Genomic DNA, 24486 nt, shown 5'->3' on the forward strand with positions numbered 1-24486 from the left:
CTCAGAGAGTGCATTCAGATCCTAAACACTCACTGAACCTGCCTCCACCGCAGTCTCAGACAGTGCATTCCAGATCCTAAACACTCACTCAACCTGCCTCCACCACACTCTCAGACAGTGCATTCCAGATCCGAAACACTCGCTGAACCTGCCTCCACCGCACTCTCAGACAGTGCATTCCAGATCCTAAACACACACTGAACCTGCCTCCACCACACTCTCAGACAGTGCATTCCAGATCCGAAACACACACTGAACCTGCCTCCACCAAGCCTCAGACAGTGCATTCCAGATCCTAAACACTCACTGAACCTGCCTCCACCACACTCTCAGACAGTGCATTCCAGATCCTAAACACTCGCTGAACCTGCCTCCACCTCACTCTCAGACAGTGCATTCCAGATCCTAATCACTCACTGAACCTGCCTCCAACACACTCTCAGACAGTGCATTCCAGATCCTAAACACTCACTGAACCTGCCTCCACCGCACTCTCAGACAGTGCATTGCAGATCCTAAACACTCACTGAACCTGCCTCCACCACACTCTCAGACAGTGCATTCCAGATCCTAAACACTCGCTGAACCTACCTCCACCACACTCTCAAACAGTGCATTCCAGATCCTAAACACTCACTGAACCTGCCTCCACCACACTCTCAGACAGTGCATTCCAGATCCTAAACACTCGCTGAACCTACCTCCACCACACTCTCAAACAGTGCATTCCAGATCCTAAACACACACTGAACCTGCCTCCACCACACTCTCAGACAGTGCATTCCAGATCCTAAACACTCACTGAAACCTGCCTCCACCTCACTCTCAGACAGTGCATTCCAGATCCGAAACACACACTGAACCTGCCTCCACCGCACTCTCAGACAGTGCATTCCAGATCCTAAACACTCAATGAAACCTGCCTCCACCTCACTCTCAGACAGTGCATTCCAGATCCTAAACACACACTGAACCTGCCTCCACCACACTCTCAGACAGTGCATTCCAGATCCTAAACACTCACTGAACCTGCCTCCACCGCACTCTCAGACAGTGCATTCCAGATCATAAACACTCACTGATCCTGCCTCCACCACACTCTCAGACAGTGCATTCCAGATCCTAAACACTCACTGAATCTGCCTCCACCGCACTCTCAGACAGTGCATTCCAGATCCTAAACACTCACTGAACCTGCCTCCACCTCACTCTCAGACAGTGCATTCCAGATCCTAAACACACACTGAACCTGCCTCCACAGCACTCTCAGAGAGTGCATTCAGATCCTAAACACTCACTGAACCTGCCTCCACCGCAGTCTCAGAGAGTGCATTCAGATCCTAAACACTCACTGAACCTGCCTCCACCGCAGTCTCAGACAGTGCATTCCAGATCCTAAACACTCACTCAACCTGCCTCCACCACACTCTCAGACAGTGCATTCCAGATCCGAAAAACTCACTGAACCTGCCTCCACCGCACACTCAGACAGTGCATTCCAGATCCTAAACACTCACTGAACCTGCCTCCACCACACTCTCAGACAGTGCATTCCAGATCCTAAACACTCACTGAACCTGCCTCCACCGCACTCTCAGACAGTGTATTCCAGATCCTAAACACTCACTGAACCTGCCTCCACCACACTCTCAGGCAGTGCATTCCAGATCCTAAACACACACTGAACCTGGCTACACCACACTCTCAGACAGTGCATTCCAGATCCTATTCACACACTGAACCTGCCTCCACCTCACTCTCAGACAGTGCATTCCAGATCCTAAACACACACTGAACCTGCCTCCACCACACTCTCAGACAGTGCATTCCAGATCCTAAACACTCACTGATCTTGCCTCCACCGCACTCTCAGACAGTGCATTCCAGATCCTAAACACTCACTGAACCTGCCTCCACTACACTCGCAGACAGTGCATTCCAGATATTAAACACTCACTGAACCTGCCTCCACCACACTCTCTGGCAGTGCATTCCAGATCCTAAACACTCACTGAACCTGCCACCACCACACTCTCAGACAGTGCATTCCAGATATTAAACACTCACTGAACCTGCCTCCATCACACTCTCAGACAGTGCATTCCAGATCCTAAACACTCACTGAACCTGCCTCCACCGCACTCTCAGACAGTGCATTCCAGATCCTAAACACTCACCGAACCTGCCTCCACCACACTCTCAGACAGTGCATTCCAGATCCTAAACACTCACTGAACCTGCCTCCACCACACTCTCAGGCAGTGCATTCCAGATCCTAAACACACACTGAACCTGGCTCCACCACACTCTCAGACAGTGCATTCCAGATCCTAAACACACACTGAACCTGCCTCCACCACACTCTCAGACAGTGCATTCCAGATCCTAAACACACACTGAACCTGCCTCCACCAACTCTCAGACAGTGCATTCCAGATCCTAAACACTCACTGAACCTGCCTCCACCACACTCTCAGACAGTGCATTCCAGATCCTAAACACTCACTGATCCTGCCTCCACCACACTCTCAGACAGTGCATTCCAGATCCTAAACACTCACTGAACCTGCCTCCACCACACTCTCAGACAGTGCATTCCAGATCCTAAACACTCACTGAACCTGCCTCCACCTCACTCTCAGACAGTGCATTCCAGATCCTAAACACTCACTGAACCTGCCTCCACCACACTCTCAGACAGTGCATTCCAGATCCTAAACACTCACTGAACCTGCCTCCACCGCACACTCACACAGTGTATTCCAGATCCTAAACACTCACTGAACCTGCCTCCACCACACTCTCTGACAGTGCATTCCAGATCCTAAACACTCACTGAACCTGCCTCCACCACACTCTCAAACAGTGCATTCCAGATCCTAAACACTCACTGAACCTGCCTCCACCACACTCTCAGACAGTGCATTCCAGATCCTAAACACTCACTGAACCTGCCTCCACCACACTCTCAAACAGTGCATTCTAGATCCTAAACACTCACTGAACCTACCTCCACCATACTCTCAAACAGTGCATTCTAGATCCTAAACACTCACTGAACCTACCTCCACCATACTCTCAAACAGTGCTTTCCAGATCCTAAACACTCACTGAACCTGCCTCTCTGCACTCTCAGACAGTGCATTCCAGATCCTAAACACTCACTGAACCTGCCTCCACCGCACTCTCAGACAGTGCATTCCAGATCCTAAACACTCACTGAACCTGCCTCCACCGCACTCTCAGACAGTGCATTCCAGATCCTAAACACTCACTGAACCTGCCTCTCTGCACTCTCAGACAGTGCATTCCAGATCCTAAACACTCACTGAACCTGCCTCCACCGCACTCTCAGACAGTGCATTCCAGATCCGAAACACTCACTGAACCTGCCTCTCTGCACTCTTGGACAGTGCATTCCAGATCCTAAACACTCACTGAACCTGCCTCCACCACACTCTCAGACGGTGCATTCCAGATCCTAAACACTCACTGAACCTGCCTCCACCACACTCTCAGGCAGTGCATTCCAGATCCTAAACACTCACTTAACCTGCCTCCACCACACTCTCAGACGGTGCATTCCAGATCCTAAACACTCACTGAACCTGCCTCCACCACACTCTCAGGCAGTGCATTCCAGATCCTAAAGACTCACTTAACCTGCCTCCACCACACTCTCAGACAGTGCATTCCAGATCCTAACCACTCACTGAGAGAGATTGGATCGGCTGGGTCTTTTTTCCCTGGAGCGAAGGAGGCTGCGAGGGGCCATGATAGAGGTATATAAAATTATGAGGGGCAGAGATAGGGTAGGTAGCCAGAGTCTGTTTCCCATGGTAGGGGTTACTAAAATTAGAGGGCATAGAACATAGAACATAGAACAGTACTGCACAGTTCAGGCCCTTTGGCCCACGATGTTATGCCGAACCTTTAACCTACTCTGAGATCAAACTAACTACCTACCCTTCATTCTACTATCATCCATGTACCTATCCAAGAGTCGCTTAAATGCCCCTAATGTATCTGCTTCTACTACCACCGCTGGCAGTGCATTCCACGCACCCACCACTCTCTGTGTAAAGAACCTACCTCTGACATCTCCCCAAAACCTTCCTCCAATCACCCTAAAATTATGCCCCCTGGTGATAGCCCTTTCCACCCTGGGAAAAAGTCTCTGACTGTCCATTCTACCTATGCCTCTCATCACCTTGTACCCCTCTATCAAGTCACCTCTCATCCTTCTTCACTTCAATGAGAAAAGCCCTAGATCCCTCAATCTTTCTTCGTAGGACATGCCCTCCAGTCCAGGCAGCATCCTGGTAAATCTCCTTTGCACCCTCTCTAAAGCTTCCACATTCTTCCTACAATGAGGCGACCAGAACTGAACACAATATTCCAAGTGTGGTCGAACCAGGGCCTTATAGAGCTGCAGCATAACCTCGCGGCTCTTAAACTCAATCCCCCTGTTAATGAAAGCCAACACACCATACACCTTCTTAACAACCCTATCAACTTGGGCGGCAACTTTGAGCGATCTATGGACATGGACCCCAAGATCCCTCTGTTCCTCCACACTGCCAAGAATCCTGTCTTTAAGCCTGTATTCTGCATTCAAATTCGACGTTCCAAAATGAATCACTTCACACTTTTCCAGGTTGAACTCCATCTGCCACTTCTCAGCCCAGCTCTGCATCCTGTCAATGTCCCGTTGCAACCTACAACAGCCTTCCACACTATCCACAACTCCAGCAACCTTTGTGTCATTGGCAAACTTGCTAACCCAGCCTTCCACTTCCTCATCCAAGTCATTTATAAAAATCACAAAGAGCAGAGGTCCCAGAACAGATCCCTGCGGAACACCACTGGTCACCGAGCTCCAGGCTGAATACTTTCCATCTACTACCACCCTCTGACTTCTATGGGCCAGCCAATTTTGTATCCAGACAGCCAACTTTCCCTGAATCCCATGCCTCCTTACTTTCTGAATGAGTCTACCATGGGGAACCTTATCAAACGCCTTGCTAAAATCCATATACACCACATCCACTGCTCTTCCTGCATCGATATGTTTTGTCACATCTTCAAAGAATTCAATAAGGCGTGTGAGGCATGAGCTGCCCCTCACAAAGCGATGCTGACTGTCTCTAATCAAACCATGCTTTTCCAAATAATAATAAATCCTGTCTCTCAGATTCCTCTCCAATAATTTGCCCACTACCGACGTAAGACTGACTGGTCTATAATTCACAGGGTTATCGCTATCCCAATGATCTACATATCTGAATCCCTCCCTCCTGCACCAGTTCTGTAGCCACGTGTTCAGCTGCACTCGCTCCCTGTTTCTAGCCTCACTTGCACGTGTCACCGGTAACAATCCTGAGATTACTACTCTGCTCGTCCTGCCTTTCAGCTTCCAAACTAACTAATCTATATTTGCTTTTCAGGTCCTCATCCCTTTTCCTAGCTATGTCATTGGTACCGATATGTACCATGACCTCTGGCTGCTCCCCCTCCCCCTTAAGAATCCTATCGACTCAATCTGAGACATCCCTGACCCTGGCACCCGGGAGGCAACATACCATCCGGGAGTCTCGTTCGCGACCACAGAATCTCCTGTCTGTTCCTCTAACCATTGAATCTCCTATCACTATCGCTCTCCTATTCTCCCCCCTTCCCTTCTGAGCCACTGAGCCAGGCTCAGTGCCAGAGACCTGGCCACTGTGGCTTTCCCCTGGTAGGTCATCCCCCTCAACCATATCCAAAACGGTATACTTATTATTGAGGGGGAACGGCCACAGGGAATCCCTGTACTGTGCGCCTATTCCCTTTCCCTCCCCTGACGGTCACCCAGCTCCCTTTATCCTGTAACTTAGGTGTCACTACTTCCCTATAACTGCTCTCTATCACCCCCTCAGCATCCTGAATGATCCGAAGTTCATCCAGTTCCAGCTCCAGTTCCCTAACGCAGTCTGCGAGGAGCTGGAGTTGGGTGCACTTCTCACAGGTGAAGTCAGCAGGGACACAAGTAGTGAACCTCACCTCCCACATCCTGCAAGAGGAGCATGCAACTGCCCTAGCTTCCATCCCCTCTGCACTAAATTGACAACAGAGATTTAAAAAAATGAAAACCTTTCCCTTCACACAAGAGTCCTTTTTTTTTTGGTTGGAGGAGGAGGATGGGTGGGAGACACAACACGTGTAGTGTTTCGGGTTTAGCCACTGCCCAAATATATAGGTTTACTTACCCAGCAGTCCCCTTGTCCGCCGAAACAAAAGGTAGGTTATTTTAAACTGAAGCTCACCTTCCCAGCTGACACCTCACTCGCACTAACGCTGCTTCAGAAAAAGCTGCAATTTAGTAAGGATTTAATAAGTATTTATTTTATATTAATTAACTAATCAGTGATAGAAATGTCAGTTAGAGGGGTGAAGTGCTTCGCCTGTGAGATGTGGGAAGTCCGTGACACTTCCAGGGTTCCAGACGACTACATCTGCAGGAAGTGTACCCAGTTGTAGCTCCTCACAGACCGCATGGATCGGTTGGAGCGGCAACTGGATGCACTAAGGAGCATGCAGGTGGCAGACAGCATCATAGACAGGAGTTTTAGAGAAGTGGTTACACCCAAAGTGCAGGCAGATAGATGGATGACCGCTAGAAGGGGCAGGCAGTCAGTGCAGGAATCCCCTGTGGCTATCCCCCTCTCTAACAAGTATACCGTTTTGGATACTGTTGGGGGGATGGACTATCAGGGGAAAACAGCAGCAGCCAGAGCAGTGGCACCACGGCTGGCACTGTTGTTCAGCAGGGAGGGACAAAGCGCAGAAGAGCAATAGTTATCGGGGACTCTATAGTCAGGGGCACAGATTCTGTAGATGTGAAAGAGACTCCAGGATGGTATGTTGCCTCCCTGGTGCCAGGGTCAAGGATGTATCTGAATGGGCAGGGGGCATTCTGAAGGGGGAGGGTGAACAGCCAGAGGTTGTGGTACATATCGGTACCAACGACATAGGCAGGAAGAGTGATGAGGTCCTGCAGGGGGAGTTTAGGGAGTTAGGTAGAAAGTTAAAAAACAGGATCTCTCGGGTTGTAATCTCGGGATTACTCCCTGTGCCACGTGCCAGTGAGGCTAGAAATAGGAAGATAGTGCAGCTAAACACGTGGCTAAACAGCTGGTGTAGAAGGGAGGGTTTCAGATATCTGGACCATTGGGATCTCTTCAGGGACCGATGGGACCTGTACAAGAAGGACGAGTTGCATCTAAACTGGAGGGGCACAAATATCCTGGCTGCGAGGTTTGCTAGCGTCACTCGGGAGGGTTTAAACTAGTGTGGCAGGGGGGTGGGAACCAGAGCAGTAGAACAGCAAGTGAAATAAATGAAGGGGAACTAGTAAATAAGGCCAGTAAGACTAAGAGGAAGAGCAGGCAGGGAGATATTGCTGAGCACAGCGGGACTGGTGGTCTGAAGTGCATTTGTTTCAATGCGAGAAGTATAACAGGTAAGGCAGGTGAACTTAGAGCTTGGATTAGTACTTGGAAATATGATGTTGTTGCTATTACAGAGACTTGGTTGAGGGAAGGACAGGATCGGCAGCTAAATGTTCCAGGATTTAGAAGCTTCAGGCGGATAGAGGGGGATGTAAAAGGGGTGGAGGAGTTGCATTACTGGTTAAGGAGAATATCACAGCTGTACTGCGGGAGGACACCTCAGAGGGGTCATGCAGCGAGGCAATATGGGTGGAGCTCAGGAATAGGAAGGGTGCAGTCACGATGTTGGGGGTTTTCTACAGGCCTCCCAACAGCCAGCGGGAGGTGGAGGAGCAGATATGTAGACAGATTTTGGAAAGATGTAAAGGTAACAGGTTTGTAGTGGTGGGTGATTTTAACTTCCCCTATATTGACTGGGACTCACTTCGTGCCAGGGGCCTGGATGGGGCAGAATTTGTAAGGATAAGTTTGGCAAGTTTCGGGAACCTTGGATAACGCGGGAAATTGTGAGCCTCATCAAAAAGGAAAAGGAAGCATTCGTAAGGGCTGGAAGGCTAGGAACAGACGAATCCCTTGAGGAATATAAAGAAGGAACTTAAGCAAGGAGTCAGGAGGGTTAAAAGGGGTTATGAGAAGTCTTTGGCAAACAGGATTAAGGAAAATCCCAAGGCTTTTTATACGTATATAAAGAGCAAGAGGGTAGCCAGGGAAAGGGTTGGCCCACTCAAGGACAGAGAAGGGAATCTATGTGTGGAGCCAGAGGAAATGGGCGAGGTACTAAATGAGTACTTTGCATCAGTATTCACCAAAGAAAAGGACATGGTGGATGATGAGTCTAGGGAAGGGAGTGCAGATAGTCTCAGTCATCTCATTATCAAAAAGGAGGAGGTGTTGGGTGTCTTGCAAAGCATTAAGGGAGATAAGTCCCCAGGGTCTGATGGGATCTACCCCAGAATACTGAGGGAGGCATGGGAAGAAATTGCTGGGACCTTGACAGAAATCTTTGCATCCTCATTGGCTACAGGTGAGGTCCCAGAGGACTGGAGAATAGCCAATGTTGTTCCTTTGTTTAAGAAGGGTGGCAAGGATAATCCAGGAAATTATAGGCTGGTGAGTTTTACGTCAGTGGTAGGGAAATTATTAGAGAGGATTCTTCGGGACAGGATTTGCTCCCATTTGGAAACAAATGGACGTATTAGTGAGAGACAGCATGGTTTTGTGAAGGGGAGGTCATGTCTCACTAATTTGATTGAGTTTTTTGAGGAAGTGACAAAGATGATTGATGAAGGAAGGGCAGTGGGTCTGATGGGCTGCGGATGGAGCGAGTCTGATGGGCTGGGGCTGGAGTGGGTCTGATGGGCTCAGGCTGGAGTTCCTAATTCTGGACCTCATTGTGTTGTGTGGGGAGACACTCCCCATCCTTCCCTTTGCCCTAGGTGTTATTTGATATACCTGTTGTTGGTGTCTGATCCTTTCCTCCTCCAGGATCTTTGTAGCATTGGCCACCTCCTCCATGGCTTTAAGGAGTTGTGTGCTGGGAGCTGCGTTCTCCAATAGGATCATACTTTGCCGGTTTGCCTCTTGCTTTTTCACCCGCATCTGTGTTCAAGAAGCAGAGAGAGAGAGATATCGAGGCGTAATTAAAGGGGAAGGAATGTTTCTTTAAAGAGGCACTCCCTTCACTAAATAAGAAGGTTCTGGAGACCAACACGGCTTTCCTACTCTCTCACCCTGACTCAGAGATTTGCCTCCCCTCCCCCACCTCACATATGAAATTGCACAACATTCTGTGTTAACCAGGGTACTCAGGGTCTCTCACTGCTGTCACAGCCAAAGCCTTTCCCCCAATAGGATGACGAGACGAACAGTACACTTGGCCTCTTCATCCTTCTGGAAGTGGAACTCACTGGGAGTGATTGATGTGAATAGTGGAATGCATACAAGAGGAAGCTAGATACATACAAGAGCAAGTAGGGAATAGAGAGTTATATTGATGGGATGAGAAGCAGTGGGATGAGAGGAGGCTCATGTGGAGCATAAACACCAACACAGAGCTATTGGGCCAAATGGCCTGTTTCTGTGCTGGAATCCCAGTGAAAGACAGTGAGGTAGGAGGACCTGAGTTATCTGCTTTTCCCATTTCCCCAGAGAAGGAAGTGAACATTCTGCACTCACACAAGGCTCCAGGAAATCTACTCAGGTTTAAGACCAAATTGAAAAGGAGGAATTTAATTGCACAAAGGGAATTGGTATTGGGTTGGTCATCATGCTGTGATTTTACCTTTAGCACATTGCCCCTTCTCTGCCTGAATTGGGCGTCACGCATGGATGACTCACCCGACCTGGGAAATCCAGAATTGGGCTTCAAACTAATATTAATTTGAGCTGAATGAATATTGGGCTTCTGGCCTCTCCAGCAGTAACTCCCAAGTCCGTCCTGGAAGGGGGAGCAGGGATGGGGTGGAGGGACCCTGACTGAGACTGCTGTGAAGTCAGGGGGAGACTCCTGCTTAGACTGCAATGAGTGATGGGAATGGAATAAGCTCAGCTCCAGCGATATCCAGTTGAGCAGAGTGGGGCCTAAAGCAGGCTTTAGTTCCCTCATTCACATAATGCTGAATGCCTGTTTGAGTGCCCCTCTGCAATATTGTTTTGACTTGGACACAGTTCAGGAAAACCAGGTCTAAATGTGGCCCAACCAGGGACCGGAGCAGGCCATCACTGGCAAGGTCAGTTCCTCCTGGATCCACATTAAAAGCACTGGCTCATTGATGTCCACTTCTCACTTTCCCCTCCTGATTGCCACCTCACCCTCCTTCCTCTCACTTGGCGACAATCCAGCAGATTCATAGACACTGATTTCCTTTATACTTCCAGAAACTGAATACAAATTCTCAAGGCCACGGTGGGATTTGAACTCACGTTCCCTGGATTACTAATGTAATTCAATTGTGCTGCCATAATCAATGTAGTAACTTTTCCTATAAGCTCCTTACCTCCTTAGCTGTGCCACACAGCTAGAACATCTGGTACAGATGTGTACAGATGTCACTTACAGAACCCTACATGCTGCGCTTGCGTGGGGGAGGAACTTCTCTTTTGGATGGTTTGAGCCCAGCCCCTCGCCCTCATGGTTGCAGTACCTGATGTGCATAGCTCTCAGCCAGCTGACGGAGATCCTGCTCCAGCTCCAGATGTTGCCTGAGCTCCTCGTATTCATGGGTCACCAGTGAGGAAACTGAGGTGAGAAGGGAAAGGAGGAAACATTAGCCTCGTTAATGCTGGCAGGTCTCTATAGGAAAAGAGCAGGAGGGAGTGGGATTCATTGAATAGCTCTACCCCTGTGTTGGCACAGGCACAGTGAGCTGAATGGGCTCCTTCTGGGAGTCTATGATTATCGGAAAGAATTTTGCAATTGACGTTGCTGTTGGGCAGAGAGGCCTCAGGAGTCAGCGAGGGGGAAATACACGAAGGATCGGGCTAAATGTTTCAATCCCACACTGCCAGTGAGGCACTGGTTGGAGAAATAAGCAGCAGGTGATGGAGTTGGTATCTCAGAGCTGCACTCGCTTTAAACACAGCTCTCTACTCACAGTGTACCTTCATCAAATTAATCCTGCAGTGTCAAGGTGGAGGGAGAGACTGACAGAGAGACAGAGAGGGAGACGAGAGAGACATAGAGAGAGAGAGAGAAAGAAAGGGATGGAGAGGGAGACAGAGATGGAGATAGAGAGGTATAGCGAGAGACAGAGAGAGACAAAGAGAGAGAGAGAGAGAGAGAAAGAAAGGGATGGAGAGAAAGACAGAGATGGAGATAGAGAGGTATAGCAAGAGACAGAGAGGGAGACGAGAGAGACAAAGAGAGAGAGAGAGAGAGAGAGAGAAAGGGATATATAGAGAGAGAACAAGAGGGAGACAGAGATGGAGATAAAGAGGTATAGTGAGAGACAGAAAGGGAAACAGAAAGAGAGAGAGACAGACAGGGAGATGGAGAGGGAGACAGAGAGAAAGACAGACAAAAAGAGAGACAGAGAGGGAAACAGTGAGGGAGACAGATAGAGGCAGAGAGGGAGACAGAGTGGGATAAAGAGAGACAGAGAGGGAGACAGAGTGGGATAAAGAGCGACAAAGAGGAAAACAGAAAGAGCGAGAGACCGAGACAGAGACAAAGAGGAAAACAGAGAGAAAAAGAAAGAGACAGATTGATAGAAAGAGTAAGGGAGAGAAACACTGAGTCAGAGAAAGAGATTAAGAGACAGAGAGAGAGAGCAACAGACAGAGACAGACAGACAAACAGTGATTTTAATTGAGGTAGGGGTAAGGGGCACTGTTTTAACAATAACCAACATCAAACTGGCCCTAACAGAGATCAAATGGCTCCAGTGAATGCAATGTGAATCCTCACCTGTGCTGAATCGTTGTAAACTCTTGTTCTGCCTCTCCAGGGCTTTCTGCAGATTTAGTTTCTCAGCATGTTCCATCTGCACCTACAAGATGTCATTGAGTGACCAATCAAAACAGGGCTTTGCACCAAGAACTAGTACAACTTTAATGAACACAGGAAAAAGCCATTGGCCCAGAAATTCATGAGTGTTCTCCTGGTGGAATTCCATGGCACAAGCATGACGGGCTGAATGGCCTTTTTCTGTGTTATAAGATTCTATGTTTCTATAATTGTACCCTCTGAGTATGGAGCGGATTGTCCCTCAGAGACTCAGCTTATCCTACCTCCAAAAACAAAGAATGAATGTGCAATTCTGTAGCGTCTTTCACAACCTCAGGCCATCCCAAAGCACTTTACAATGATGACGTGTAGTCACTGTTGTCATGTCAGAAACACAGCAGCCAATTTGTGCACAGCAAGATCCCACAAACAGCAATGAGGCACAGATCAGATTGTCTGAGGGATTATTATTGGCTAGGAAACCAGGGAGAACCCTCCTGCTCTTCTTGGAAACAGTGTCGTGCGATCTTTTACATCCACCCAAGAGGGAAGGTGGGGCCTCAGTTTAAAGTTTCATTCAAAAGACTGCACTTCTGACAATGCAGCCCTTCCTCAGAACTGCACTGGGGGTGTCAGCTGGGATTATGCATCGCTGAATTGAGTCTTGAACCCACAAACTACTGACTCAGATATAAAAGTCCTACCCGCTGAGCCATGACTGACACCAAATCAGCCAACCCAGATAGTTATTAACTGGTCTCTGTCTTTTGCAGTGTTCTGACCCCCAATATGCTAACCCAGGGATACGTACAGCTTTAGGAACATGACAAAGTACAGGACTCCAAGAGGTTCTGCTAACAACCCAGCCATCCAAATTACTCATGGACAAGATACGTTCATCTGCTTCTGTAACTCCATTTTATTTCTTCCACTCATTGTGTTGCCTCCCCTTTCACAGAGAGACAAAATCATCGATGCTGCTTCTCCTAATCAATATCTCCAGGGTGAATCCAAGAGATAATGCAAGGCGTGTCAGGGTCCAAATTTCTCTCCCTCCTTCCTTGCTCAAGTACCTCCTCCCAGCCTGATATTTTCACCCACCCAGGCACAAATTACAGCTGTGAATGGGCAGGGGTTCAGTTTATTGGGATTCCATCCAATGAGATTCTATTGGGATTCTGTCCAATGCACATCTATTTGAAGAAGCTTCATTCACTAAGATTGTATACAAGAGGAGTGAAATGAAGGTGGTTTGGGTCTATTGGAACTCCATACAGTGAGAATGAATGGGAAGGTGTTTGGGTCCATTGGGAATTCTGTACAGTGGGAGTGAATGGGAAGGAGTTTGGGTCCATTGGCAATTCTGTACAGTGGGAGTGAATGGGAAGGAGTTTGGGTCCATTGGCAATTCCACATAGTGGGAGCGAATGGGAAGGAGTTTGTGTCCATTGGGATTCTGTACAGTGAGAGTGAATGGGAAGGGGTTTGGGACCATTGGGATTCTGTACAGTGGGAGTGAATGGGAAGGGGTTTGTGTCCATTGGGATTCTGTACAGTGAGAGTGAATGGGAGGGGGTTTGGGACCATTGGGATGCTGTACAGTGAGAGTGAATGGGAAGGGGTTTGTGTCCATTGGGATGCTGTACAGTGGGAGTGAATGGGAAGGGGTTTGTGTCCATTGGGATTCTGTACAGTGAGAGTGAATGCGAAGGGGTTTGGGACCATTGGGATTCTGTACAGTGAGAGTGAATGCGAAGGGGTTTGGGACCATTGTGATTCTGTACAGTGGGAGTGAATGGGAAGGGGTTTATGTCCATTGGGATTCTGTACAGTGGGAGTGAATGGGAAGGGGTTTGGGACCATTGTGATTCTGTACAGTGGGAGTGAATGGGAAGGGGTTTATGTCCATTGGGATTCTGTACAGTGGGAGTGAATGGGAAGGGGTTTGTGTCCATTGGGATTCTGTACAGTGGGAGTGAATGGGAAGGGGTTTGGGACCATTGGGATGCTGTACACTCGGAGTGAATGGGAAGCAATTTACTCTATTGGAATTTCATATAGTGGGAGTAAATGGGATGGGGTTTGGGTCCATTGGGAATTTATGCAATGAGTATGAATGTAGGCAATGAGAAGTGATCAATGTAATTGAAACTTCTCCCAGTGTGAGCTCAGCAGTGCCTGCTCCATATTGCAACGGCTTGACAAGAGATGACCGACTACAGTCACATGCTCCTGCTTCAAAAATGGCTCAATACTAAGAATACCCACTTGCTGCATTAGTTCCTCCAATCGGCTTTCCATCTCTTGCACCTTGTTGGTCAGTTGTTTCTTCTCCTCCAGCAGATGAGTGATTCTTTCCTGAAACTCTGATGTGAAAACAACAGATTCATTAGTGATGTTATAGGCGGTGTCGATATTACACTGCAGCTACAGGACCTCATAGATCATTCTAGAATTACACACGGCCTGACTGCCACTCAGTTCCCTACTGGCTGATGATAAGACGATAAGAAGTAGGAGCAGGAATAGGTCATACAGCCCTTCAAGACTGCTCCACCATTGTAAGACTATTACCCAGGAGCCCAATGGAGGTTAATGAACTCCTCCGCATAAGGTCTTTTAAAATTAATTCTTGGGATCTGGACATCGCTGGCAAGGCCATCATTTATTACCTAGCCCAGTTATTCTGAGAAGGTGGTAGTGGGCCTTAATACACTGCATTCTGTTTTTACAGAGTTTAGATACAACCAAGTAGAGTGCACAGTTAAGAGTCAACCATGCTGGTGTGGAACGGAAGTCACATATCGGTCAGTCCTTCCCTCGAGGACATTTGGAACCAGTTGGATTTTTATAACAATCTGACAGCTTCATGGTCACCAATGCTGACACTAGCTTTTTACTCCAGATTTATTCAAATGAATTCAAACTCTCAAACTGTTGATTTGATAAGTTGCCACATCAAAGGTTATTGAGGAAAATAAAAGCTCATGGTGTAGGGGGTAACATTTTGGCATAGATAGAAGATTGGCTAGTTAACAGGAAACAGAGAGTCGGCATAAATGGGTCATTTTCTGGTTGGCAAGATGTAACAAGTGGTGTGCCACAGGGATCAGTGCTGGGACCTCAACTTTTTACAATTTATATAAATGACTTAGATGAAGGGACCGAAGGTATGGTTGCTAAATTTGCTGATGACACAAAGATAGGTAGGAAAGTAAGTTGTGAAGAGGACATAAGGAGGCTACAAAGGGATATGGATAGGTTAAGTTAGTGGGCAAAGACCTGGCAAATGGAGTATAATGTGGGAAAGTGTGAAAATGACTTTGGCAGGAAGAATAAAAAAGAAGCATATTATCTAAATGGTGAGAGATTGTAGAGCTCTGAGATGCAGAGGGATCTGGGTGTCCTAGTGCATGAATCGCAAAAGGTTAGTACGCAGGTACAGAACGTAATTAGGAAAGCTAATAGAATGTTCTGGTATATCACAAGGGGAATTAAATACAAAAGTAGGGAGGTTATGCTTCAGCTATACAGAGCATTGGTGAGACCACATCTGGAGTTCTGTGTACAGTACTGGTCTCCTTATTTAAGGAAGGATGTAAATGTGTTGGAGACAGTACAGAGAAGGTTTATGAAACTAATACCTGAAATGGGCGGGTTGTCTTATGAGGAAGGATTAGACAGGCTGGCCTTGTATCCACTGGAATTTAGAAAAGTAAGAGGCAACGTGATTGAAACAAATAAGATCTTGAGGAGTCTTGACAGGGTGGATGTGGAAAGGATGTTTCCCCTTGTGGGAGAATCTGGAACTAGGGGACACTGTTTAAAAATAAGGGGTCGCCCATTTAAGACAGAAATAAGGAGGCATTTTTTTTCCCTGAGAGTCGTGAGTCTTTGGAATTCTCTTCCTCAAAAGGCGGTGGAAGCAGAGTCTTTGAATATTTTTAAGACAAAGGTAGATAGTTTCTTGATAAGCAAGGGTGTGGAAGGTTATCGGGGGTAGGTGGAAATGTGGAGTAATCAGTTCAGTCATGAACTTATTGAATGGTGGAGCAGGCTCGAAGGGCCGAGTGGCCTACTCCTGCTCCTAATTCATATGTTCGTATGTAGTCCTTTAAAAATGACGTCAGCGCCTGCGTACTGACAGCTGATGCCAGTGCCAGTGACAAACTGCTTGCCCTGGGGATGCAAATGAGCCGCCGCACAGTAGATTGTGGCTGCTCTACGGCATGTGCGGGCTGCCGCGTTTTCATCTTGGCAACAATCTCGGCGGCAAGATTGTAAAATTCAGCCCCATGACTCCAGATCATTAGTCTGGGACTCTAGATTACTAGTGAACATAACCACTATGCTATCATATCCTTACTGGGCGCACTTAGAATTATGATGGGATAGATAGTTAGAAAGAGAGTAGTTCCAGAACTAGGGGGGCCACAGACAGAAGATTAAACCTAAGAGATTTAGAACGGAAGGCAGGAGAAAGTCCTTCACACAGAGAGAGTTGTGAGGCTGTGGGATTCGCTTCCAGTGTGAGGGATTGTGCCAGAAATGTAATCAACATTCAAGATTAAACTGGAAAGGTTGATGAAGGAAAAAAGGGGTTGAAGGGATTTGGGAACAGGGCAATAAATGTGATTTCAACTTGTGTGCAGGGTAAACACCCAACAAGGTCTGGATGGGCTAAATGCCCTGTGTCCATGTGGTAACTTTAATGTATTTTCATGCCTCCAGTTGGATTCCAGTGTTTGAAGAAGATTGGATGTGGGAGCTTGCACCCACACCAAATTCCAGATCTTAAGTCTAACAAGGCTTATCTGCTTGACCTCCACAAACTGTAAGTGTAATTGCTGCATCACCTTTGACCTGGAACTGGTAATGATATGCTGGTTCAGCGGTGGGATCAGGGGGGTCCTCAAGGGCCAGGTGGGTAATGTCTTCGGGAAGCGTGTCCCAGACGGGTTGTAAGGCTTGGCTCAGGCGCTGAAGCTTCCGATTCTCCCTGGTGAGCTGTGGAAAGAGCAGAAACAAACCAGATTACTTCTGCAGCTGACACTGTCCCTGTCATACAGGAAACTTGTACTTCTCAAAAGCCCATCTTGTGCTCTACAGGAGTGAGCAGCAATCACTCAACTCCTCCTCCTGGGCTTGTGTTTTTTTTTATTCATTCATCGGATGTGGGTGTCGCTGGCCAGGCCAGCATTTATTGCCCATCCGGAATTGCCCTTGAGAAGGTGGTGGTGAGCTGCCTTCTTGAACCGCTGCAGTCCATTTGGGGTAGGTACACCCACAGTGCTGTTAGGAAGGGAATTCCAGGATTTTGGCCCAGCGACAGTGAAGGAACGGCGATATAGTTCCAAGTCAGGATGGTGTGTGACTTGGAGGGGAACTTGCAGGTGGTGGTGTTCCCATGTATTTGCTGCCCTTGTCCTTCTAGTTGGTAGAGGTCGCGGGTTTGGAAGGTGCTGTCTAAGGAGCCTTGGTGCATTACTGCAGTGCATCTTGTAGATGGTACACACTGCTGCCACTGTGCGTCAGTGGTGGAGGGAGTGAATGTTTGTAGATGGGGTGCCAATCAAGCGGGCTGTTTTGTCCTGGATGGTGTTGAGATTCTTGAGTGTTGTTGGAGCTGCACCCATCCAGGCAAGTGGAGAGTATTCCATCACACTCCTGACTTGTGCCTTGTAAATGGTGGACAGGCTTTGGGGAGTCAGGAGGTGAGTTACTCTCCTCAGGATTCCCAGCCTCTGACCTGCTCTTGTAGCCACGGTATTTATATGGCTACTCCAGTTCAGTTTCTGGTCAATGGTAGCCCCTAGGATGTTGATAGTGGGGGATTCAGCGATGGTAATGCTGTTGAATGTGAAGGGGAGATGGTTAGATTCTCTCTTGTTGGAGGTGGTCATTTCCTGGCACTTGTGTGGCGCGAATGTTACTTGCTACTTATCAGCCCAAGCCTGGATATTGTCCAGTTCTTGCTGCATTTCTACACGGACTGCTTCAGTATCTGAGGAGTCACATTGTGAAAGCAGGTCATTCGGCCCATCATGCCCGTGCCATCTGTTTGGTATAGCTATCCAATTAGTCTCACTCTCCTAATCTTCCCCCTGAAATTTTCTCCCCTTCAAATATTTATCCAGTTCCCTATTGAAATTAATTATTGAATCTGTTTCTACCATCCTTTCGGATCGTTATTCCCGATCATCATAACTCGCTGCTTTAAAACAATTCTCCTCATCTCCCTTCTGGTTCATACGAACATACAAACATAGGAATTAGGAGCAGGAGCAGGTCACTCGGCCCTTCTAGCCTGCTCCACCATTCAACAACTTCATGGCTGAACTGACTACTCCATATTTCTACCTACCCCTGATAACCTTTCACCCCTTTGCTTATCATGAATCTATCTACCTCTGCCTTAAACATATTCAAAGACTCTGCTTCCACTGCCTTTTGAAGAAGAGAATTCCAAAGACTCACAACCCTCTGAGAGAAAAAATTTCTCCTCATCTCTGTCTTAAATGGGCGACCCCTTATTTTTAAACAGTGACCCCTAGTTCTAGACTCTCCCACAAGGGGAAACATTCTTTCCACATCCACCCTGTCAAGACCCCTCAGGATCTTATATGTTTCAATCAAGTTGCTTCTTACTCTTCCAAATTCCAGCGGATACTAGCCTAGCCTGTCCAACCTTTCCTCATAAGACAGCCCGCCCATTCCAGGTATTAGTCTAGTAAACCTTCTCTGTACTGTCTCCAACGCATTTACATCCTTCCTTAAATAAGGAGACCAGTACTGTACACATCACTCCAGTTGTGGTCTCACCAATGTCCTATGTAGCTGAAGCATAACCTCCCTACTTTTGTATTCAATTCTGCTCGTGATAAACAGTAACATTCTATTAGCTTTCCCAATTACTTGCTGTACCTGCATACTAACCTTTTGCGATTCATGCACTAGGGCACCCAGATCCCTCTGCATCTCAAAGCTCTGCAATCTCTCACCATTTAGATAATATGCTTCTTTTTTATTCTTCCTGCCACAGTAGACAATTTCACCGCTGGGTGACCGCTTTGCGGAACATCTCCGCTCAGTCCGCAAGCAGGACCCTGAACTTCCGGTTGCTTGCCATTTCAACACTCCCCCCTGCTCTCATGCCCACATCTCTGTCCTGGGATTGCTGCAGTGTTCCAGTGAACATCAACGCAAGCTCGAGGAACAGCATCTCATCTACCGATTAGGCACACTACAGCCTGCCGGACTGAACATTGAGTTCAATAATTTCAGAGCATGACAGCCCCCCATTTTACTTTCATTTTTAGTTATTTTTTCTTCCTTTTTTTTTACATTCCTTTTTACATTTTTTACAATTTTTTTTTGCATTTATTTCATTTCATCTTAGTTTGTTCAGTTTGCTTACCCACTGTTTTTTTCAGGTTGTTTTTCTTCAGGTTTGCACTTGCTGCTGTTCAATATTCAGTGTATTCACACCTAATCTGTACTAATGCTTTGTCTTTCAACACACCATTAACATATTGTTTGCCTTTGCTCCGTGACCTTTTGGTCAGCTATGTGGCCTGGTCCAATCTGCACCTTCCCCTTTGTTATCTCTTGCCCCACCCCCACCTCACTTGCTTATAACCTGTGACTTTTCTAATATTTGTCAGTTCCGAAGAAGGGTCACTGACCCGAAACGTTAACTCTGCTTCTCTTTCCACAGATGCTGCCAGACCTGCTGAGTGAATCCAGCATTTCTTGTTTTTGTGTAGACAATTTCACATTTTCCCACATTATACTCCATTTGCTTCTTTTGCCAGTTGTAAATCTGGAAGGATACTGTCGGAGGAGGTGCAAAGCCAGGACTAACACGTTAACGTCCCTTGAGTTTAGAAGGCTGAAGATTGATCGAGGCGTTTAGAATTTTCTTTCCTCCCATTCCGGTTTTTGACCTCCTGCCACTGGAAAAGGTTTCTCCTATTTACACTGTCAAAATTCTTCATAATTTTAAACACCTCTACTAACTCGCCTCTTAACCTTCTTTGCTGCAAGGAGAATAATCCCAGCTTCTCCAGTTTCTCCATAAAACTGAAGTCTCTCATTCCTGGTACCATTCTAGTAAATCTCTTCTGCACCCTCTCCCAGGCTTTGACATCCTTCCTAAAGTGGGGTACCCAGAAATAAGGACAATACTCCAGCTGTTTCCGAAATGTTTAGCATAACTTCCTTGCTTCCATACACTATTCCTGTATTTATAAAGTCAAGGATCCCATTTGCTTTTTCAACAGCCTTCTCAACTTGTCCTTACGCCTTCAAACATTTGTGTACGTACACTCCCAATCTCTCTCTTCCTCCACCCCCTTTTAAAATTATACCATTTATTTTATATTGACCCTCCTCATTCTTCCTATTAAAATGCACCTTAACAGCGAACACTTCTGCATTCTCACGGCAAGCCCTCTCGATCGCCAGCTGTGTCTCCAGCTCGTCCAGTTCTGCGATGATCTGCATGGAGGCTGAAAGGTAAGGAGATGGACGCTAGACAATGAGACAGACAGAACTCAGGGAGCATACTGTCGGAGGGGGTGCAAAGCCAGAACTAACATGTTAAATTCCCTTGAGTTTAGAAGGCTGTAGAGTGATCAAGGTGTTTAGAATTTTCTTTCCTTCCATTCTCAGGAGATGGGCATCGCTGGCCATTCCTGGTTACTCTTGAGAGGTAGAGGTGGGCCTCCTTCTGAAACCACTGATAGCAGCTTGCTACAACTGAGTGGCTTGTTAGGCCACTTCACTGGGAAGCTAAGAGTCAACCACAATGCTCTAGGTCAGGAATGACATACAAATCAGATTGGGTAAGGGCAGCAGATTTCCTTCCCTTAGTGACCCAGTTGGGTTTTTACAACAATCTGACAGTTTCGTGGTCACTATTACTGAGACCGGCATTTTGTGACTGAATTAACATTTGAATTCTCAGACTACTGTGGTGGAGTTTGAACTCATGGTTCTTTAGACTATTAGTCCAAGCCCCTGTGTTACTTGTCAGGTAATATAACCATTGCACTACCAGACCCACGTAACAGTAAAAGAATTTGATAGCGTAAATACAGAGGAACTTCCCAATGAACTAGTTCATCTGTTGATGGAATCTAGAACAAAGGGGCACAATCATAAAATTCAAGCTGGCTGAATCTGTGACTCCTGTTATTTCAGGATAGCAGGGAGCAAGAGGCAGTCAGACCATGATTGAATAGGTGGACCAGAATCAGCGTGATCACATGACTGGGATCTCACCATGATGATTATCCGTCCAATCACACCAGGCAGCCAGAATTCAGGAACCCAAACTGTAATGTCACAGACTGATCAATGATATTCGCAGTCTCGATCCCTGATGAATCTCATTCCTCTGTCCATTTGTCTGTCTGCCTCTGTCTCTGTCTGTCTATGTCTGTTCATCTGTCCATCTGTCTCTGCCTCCATCTATCTCTGTCTGTCTTTCTCTGTCTCTCTTTTTCCCCCTTCTGTATCTCAAGTTCTCTGCATTCTTGCCTTTCTCCTTTTGCATACTGACTCTCTCACTCTGTCTCTCTTTTGTCAACCCTCTCAATGTCTACCTTTTTCTCGACTTTCTTGCCTCTCTATGTCACAATTTAGCTTAACTCTCAAACCCCTCAATTTTTTTGTCTGTGAACTGTAATTAATGTAATTAACTGTAATGAAACTGTAATGAACACAAAATGTCACAAATCTCAGACACAGAGGCCCCAAACATGATGTCCCAAATTGCAATCACACGATCTGTATCTCACCATGTTCCATCCCCTTCAGCATCATCTCTGTCTCAACTGTCTCTTGGAGAAGGGCTTCATTCTCAGCCTAAAAAGGGAACAACAAAAGCAATTGTTCTTCAGTCCATCAAAACCATCTTTCTAATATCCTAACTCTCCCATCAAAACCATCTTTCTAATATCCTAACTCTCCCATCAAAACCATCTTTCTAATATCCTAACTCTCCCATCAAAACCATCTTTCTAATATCCTAACTCTCCCATCAAAACCATCTTTCTAATATCCTAACTCTCCCATCAAAACCATCTTTCTAATATCCTAACTCTCCCATCAAAACCATCTTTCTAATATCCTAACTCTCCCATCAAAACCATCTTTCTAATATCATAACTCTCCCATCAAAACCATCTTTCTAATATCCTAACTCTCCCATCAAAACCATCTTTCTAATATCCTAACTCTCCCATCAAAACCATCTTTCTAATATCCTAACTCTCCCATCAAAACCATCTTTCTAATATCATAACTCTCCCATCAAAACCATCTTTCTAATACCCTAATTCTCCCATCAAAACCATCTTTCTAATATCCTAACTCTCCCATCAAAACCATCTTTCTAATATCATAACTCTCCCATCAAAACCATCTTTCTAATACCCTAATTCTCCCATCAAAACCATCTTTCTAATATCATAACTCTCCCATCAAAACCATCTTTCTAATACCCTAATTCTCCCATCAAAACCATCTTTCTAATATCCTAACTCTCCCATCAAAACCATCTTTCTAATATCATAACTCTCCCATCAAAACCATCTTTCTAATACCCTAATTCTCCCATCAAAACCATCTTTCTAATATCCTAACTCTCCCATCAAAACCATCTTTCTAATATCCTAACTCTCCCATCAAAACCATCTTTCTAATATCCTAACTCTCCCATCAAAACCATCTTTCTAATATCCTAATTCTCCCATCAAAACCATCTTTCTAATATCCTAATTCTCCCATCAAAACCATCTTTCTAATATCATAACTCTCCCATCAAAACCATCTTTCTAATATCATAACTCTCCCATCAAAACCATCTTTCTAATACCCTAATTCTCCCATCAAAACCATCTTTCTAATATCATAACTCTCCCATCAAAACCATCTTTCTAATATCATAACTCTCCCATCAAAACCATCTTTCTAATACCCTAATTCTCCCATCAAAACCATCTTTCTAATATCATAACTCTCCCATCAAAACCATCTTTCTAATACCCTAATTCTCCCATCAAAACCATCTTTCTAATACCCTAATTCTCCCATCAAAACCATCTTTCTAATATCCTAACTCTCCCATCAAAACCATCTTTCTAATATCCTAACTCTCCCATCAAAACCATCTTTCTAATACCCTAATTCTCCCATCAAAACCATCTTTCTAATACCCTAATTCTCCCATCAAAACCATCTTTCTAATATCCTAACTCTCCTATCAAAACCATCTTTCTAATATCCTAACTCTCCCATCAAAACCATCTTTCTAATACCCTAATTCTCCCATCAAAACCATCTTTCTAATACCCTAACTCTCCCATCAAAACCATCTTTCTAATATCCTAACTCTCCCATCAAAACCATCTTTCTAATACCCTAATTCTCCCATCAAAACCATCTTTCTAATACCCTAATTCTCCCATCAAAACCATCTTTCTAATATCCTAACTCTCCCATCAAAACCATCTTTCTAATACCCTAATTCTCCCATCAAAACCATCTTTCTAATACCCTAATTCTCCCATCAAAACCATCTTTCTAATATCCTAACTCTCCCATCAAAACCATCTTTCTAATACCCTAATTCTCCCATCAAAACCATCTTTCTAATACCCTAATTCTCCCATCAAAACCATCTTTCTAATACCCTAATTCTCCCATCAAAACCATCTTTCTAATATCCTAACTCTCCCATCAAAACCATCTTTCTAATATCATAACTCTCCCATCAAAACCATCTTTCTAATATCCTAACTCTCCCATCAAAACCATCTTTCTAATACCCTAATTCTCCCATCAAAACCATCTTTCTAATACCCTAACTCTCCCATCAAAACCATCTTTCTAATATCCTAACTCTCCCATCAAAACCATCTTTCTAATATCATAAGTCTCCCATCAAAACCATCTTTCTAATATCCTAATTCTCCCATCAAAACCTTCTTTCTAATATCCTAACTCTCCCATCAAAACCTTCTTTCTAATATCCTAACTCTCCCATCAAAACCATCTTTCTAATATCCTAACTCTCCCATCAAAACCATCTTTCTAATATCCTAACTCTGCCATCAAAACCATCTTTCTAATATCCTAACTCTGCCATCAAAACCATCTTTCTAATATCCTAACTCTCCCATCAAAACCATCTTTCTAATATCCTAACTCTCCCATCAAAACCATCTTTCTAATATCCTAACTCTCCCATCAAAACCATCTTTCTAATATCCTAACTCTGCCATCAAAACCATCTTTCTAATATCCTAACTCTCCCATCAAAACCATCTTTCTAATATCCTAACTCTCCCATCAAAACCATCTTTCTAATATCCTAACTCTCCCATCAAAACCATCTTTCTAATATCCTAACTCTCCCATCAAAACCATCTTTCTAATAACCTAACTCTCCCGTCAAAACCATCTTTCTAATATCCTAACTCTCCCATCAAAACCATCTTTCTAATATCCTAACTCTCCCATCAAAACCATCTTTCTAATATCCTA

General features: G+C 45.7%; 1 protein-coding gene across 3 annotated transcripts in view; it reads right to left on the minus strand.

Annotated features, from left to right (window-relative positions):
• shtn2 (shootin 2) overlaps positions 1-24486 on the minus strand; it is a 91784-nt gene that overhangs the window by 36549 nt on the left and 30749 nt on the right. For all 3 annotated transcript variants that reach the window (XM_068038845.1, XM_068038757.1, XM_068038939.1), the window contains 7 exons: positions 21738-21804; positions 20350-20444; positions 16791-16941; positions 14203-14300; positions 11896-11977; positions 10634-10728; positions 8943-9089 (listed from right to left, as the gene is read on the minus strand). In XM_068038845.1, coding sequence (XP_067894946.1) covers positions 8943-9089; positions 10634-10728; positions 11896-11977; positions 14203-14300; positions 16791-16941; positions 20350-20444; positions 21738-21804 — 735 coding nt within the window. The remainder of the gene's footprint in view (positions 1-8942; positions 9090-10633; positions 10729-11895; positions 11978-14202; positions 14301-16790; positions 16942-20349; positions 20445-21737; positions 21805-24486) is intronic.

The sequence above is a fragment of the Heterodontus francisci genome, chromosome 1, assembly GCF_036365525.1.
Source record: "Heterodontus francisci isolate sHetFra1 chromosome 1, sHetFra1.hap1, whole genome shotgun sequence".
NCBI lineage: Eukaryota > Metazoa > Chordata > Chondrichthyes > Heterodontiformes > Heterodontidae > Heterodontus > Heterodontus francisci.